Source organism: Crotalus tigris, unplaced genomic scaffold (assembly GCF_016545835.1).
Source record: "Crotalus tigris isolate CLP2741 ecotype Arizona unplaced genomic scaffold, ASM1654583v1 scf7180000017969.2108049, whole genome shotgun sequence".
In the NCBI taxonomy this organism is placed as follows: Eukaryota; Metazoa; Chordata; class Lepidosauria; order Squamata; family Viperidae; genus Crotalus; species Crotalus tigris.
In genome coordinates this window covers 303,294-306,256 of record NW_024096751.1, presented here as the reverse complement: position 1 = coordinate 306,256, position 2,963 = coordinate 303,294, and the positions used below count along the sequence as shown (strand labels likewise).

The window sequence follows — 2,963 nt, the reverse complement described above, 5'->3', positions numbered from 1 at the left end:
TGGAGGGGCGAGTAGTTACGACCAGCAATGGTTGCATTGTGCTGGTTCTAAAAACGTTCCTCTGTTTCTCTGAGTCGTACCTCCTTTGGGTACGAAGAACCTTTCGGTTACATTGTCACAATAAATCCGCCTTTCTCAGTTTCGTTGTATTGTTTTCATTGTTCATTGCTGTTCATTTTGGTGTTTGGGTCTTTTAAGGGAGTTGCGTACATTAAGATGACACCAAAGAGGAGGTGGGATGGCAAAAAGTTGTAGCAACCCCTGCCCTGAAGCCTTTCCCAAATACGAACGCCTGCAGTAAGCGAACACAAGGGCATCTTCAGCAACGAGGGATCAAAGAGCGCCGCGAGAAAAACGGGAGAGCAAATTTCCACAGCTAGAAGCCTCGACTCTTCCCCCTCCCGCCCAGGATCTACGAATCCGAAGCCTTCCGTCCAACGACGTTACTTCCGCTTGGTAATCGCTCTTCTCCACCACCAATCGGCATCCCCGCTTGCACATGCGCAAGAGCGCTAGATGACTATCTCGAAGGCTAGGAATAGAACTCGCCACTGGGGGGCGGGGCTTTATAAAATGTCCGGGCGTGTTCGCTTCAGGGTGGGCGTGAGAAGAGGTTAGTCTTCCTGGAGTTGCCCAGAGGGTTGCTTTACCTTTATTTTTATATCGGGCCTAGGCGGCTCTGCTGCGTCCCATACAAGGATACCCCAGAATGTACGATCTGTAGAGAAGAAAACCCCTAGGGGGAAAGAGACCGGAAAGGGGGCCGCATCTTCGCCAATAGCTTAGATGAGGCAGAAGGGGAGCAAACAGCCACGCCCACCCAGCCAGTTGCATTGATGGGGAGAGGGCGCCAAAAATCTGCACCGAGCCCCTCGAGACCCCAGTTCCTCCGTGATTTCGGCATCTCGCGCGCGATTCCAACGCCCCCGTATCCCATCTTCCAAAAAAATAAAACCGACTGTCTCATTTCCATCTTGAATATGAAAACACGGAGGAAACCAGAACGTGAGAAAAATGTTTTAAACGGTTTATTGAACAAAAACACGAGGAAATTTTTTAAAAAGGCATTTGAAGACGAGACCTGAAAAGGACGATACAAAATCTTGCAGGCAAAAGTGAACTGCATTTCCCCCCTCCCCCCGATTCGGCTAGATACGTATTTCAAATCTGCAGTGATTGCGCAAGTCTCCGAGGTAAAATCAGCTACTCTGCTGGTCACTTGGTCCCATGCGACCGCCCCCACCCTACTCCACCCCGCATACAGCGCCGCCAGCACTCCTGGCCAGGAACTGTGCGGACGCCTGTGCATCCAACAGGCTGTTGCCATGACATCCCCGCTTTTAAAGAGGGAGCGACCGAGGCTGCTGGTAGTTCAAAGTTTAGGAACCCATCAAGAACGATCCCTTCCCCCTGCAGTAACCGGAGGCTGATGACGAGGGGCCGAACCTCGCCCAGATGTGGGTGGGGGAGTATTTATAACGATATCACGCTACTTTTGCAGAACACGAAAGCAGAAAATCAAGCTTCAGCGGCAACAATACTCCAATAAAAAGAAAAGGGTGGGAGGTGAAGGCATAATCTTTCCACGATCCAAAATGTCCCAATGATCTCGACGGGGATCGGTGGAGAAAGCGAAGTGCTCTTTTACACGCACCCGCACCCGCCTTCCGAGGGAAGAAATGATGCAGAAACTGGGCCAAAAAGACAAAAAAATCAAAGCTGGAAACATGGCTCTGTGCTTTGAGCTAAAGTCAGTGTCGTTTTGGGGCTCAAAAGTCTGGGGTCGAAAGACAACAAGAAGCGGCTTCTTCCCTCCAAGTTTGAGGGCAGTCTTATTTCCTGCTCTTGAGAGCCTTGGGCTTCGCCGATTTTTTCACCTTTTTGGCGCTGGGGGAAGCGACGCTTTTCTTGGGGGCTTTCTTCGCTTTCACCTTGTCTTTCTTGGCGGTCCCGCCGCCCGCGCCTTTCTTGTGAGATTTCTTCTCCAGCTTTTTGCTCTTGGCGACGGGCTTCTTCTCGACCTTCCGCGAAGTGGATGCCACGACCGCCTTCTTGTGGGATTTGGCGTGGGAGCCGCCACCGCCTCCGGCGCCTCCTTCGCTTCCCCCCTCCAGCTTTTTCCTGTTGAGCTTGAAGGAGCCGTTGGCGCCGGTGCCTTTCACTTGGAGCAAAGTGTCGTTTTGCACCAGAGCCTTGATGGAGTATTTGAGATAGGTCCGCCCGTTTTGCTGGTCGAACCAAGCCACTTTCTTGGCTTCGTTGTAGATTTTGGCCAGCGAGGAGCCATTACGCTCGCCCAGTTTGCGGATGGATTCCACCACTAGCTGGCTGTACTTGCCGGGCTGGTTCTTTTTCTTGTTGTTTTTCTTCTTCTTGGATGGGGAAAGCACTGACACACCACCTTTGGCTTTCTTGGCCGCCCCTTTCTTTTCTGGAGCCAGAGGCGCCTCTTCTGCCTCGGTCAGCGGCAAGTCAGCTTCTTCCAGTTCAACAGACATCCTAGAAAACCGCGCCGGCTTTCAGGCCAAGTGTTGGGGACGAGGGCTCGGCTGATCCTCAGACCTCGTTTTCTGCGGAGATGCTCTCGGTCGCGGGGCGCTGGGTCGGGGGAGACCAGAAACAACCACAACGACCGAGCACAGCTACCCTCAGCGTCGCCTGAGAAAAGCAATCTGCCTGGGCGGGCTTCGCCACGGCGTTTTATATGCGCCAGGAGCGGACCATGTTGAGAACAACAACAGGGAGCGAAAAGGCAAGCTCTGAATTGTGCTTTTTGTGGCCCCTTCGCCGAGCTCTCGTGCACGCGTCCGGTGCCGTAGAGACGAGATGCTGTTGGCATCTGCTACTCCCGACGGTGACTGATCCACCTGCCTGGGTGTCACAGTTTTCCGGACAGGGGAAAGGCTCTTCAGAGGCGATTTTAAAGGCGCACCCTATACTCGGGAAAGACAGAGGATAGGGGC

General features: G+C 53.1%; 1 protein-coding gene across 1 annotated transcript; it reads right to left on the bottom strand.

Moving 5' to 3' along the window:
* Positions 1-1,006: 1,006 nt before the first annotated feature.
* LOC120308935 (histone H1.10) lies at positions 1,007-2,690 on the bottom strand. The gene has a single exon (XM_039345655.1). The coding sequence runs from the start codon at positions 2,496-2,498 to the stop codon at positions 1,833-1,835; it is 666 nt and encodes a 221-aa protein (XP_039201589.1). The 5' UTR covers positions 2,499-2,690; the 3' UTR covers positions 1,007-1,832.
* Positions 2,691-2,963: the final 273 nt, after the last annotated feature.

Coding starts and splice junctions, on each gene's coding strand:
- LOC120308935 (XM_039345655.1), bottom strand. CDS start 2,498: ATGTCTGTTGAACTGGAAGAAGCTGACTTGCCGCTGACCGAGGCAGAA.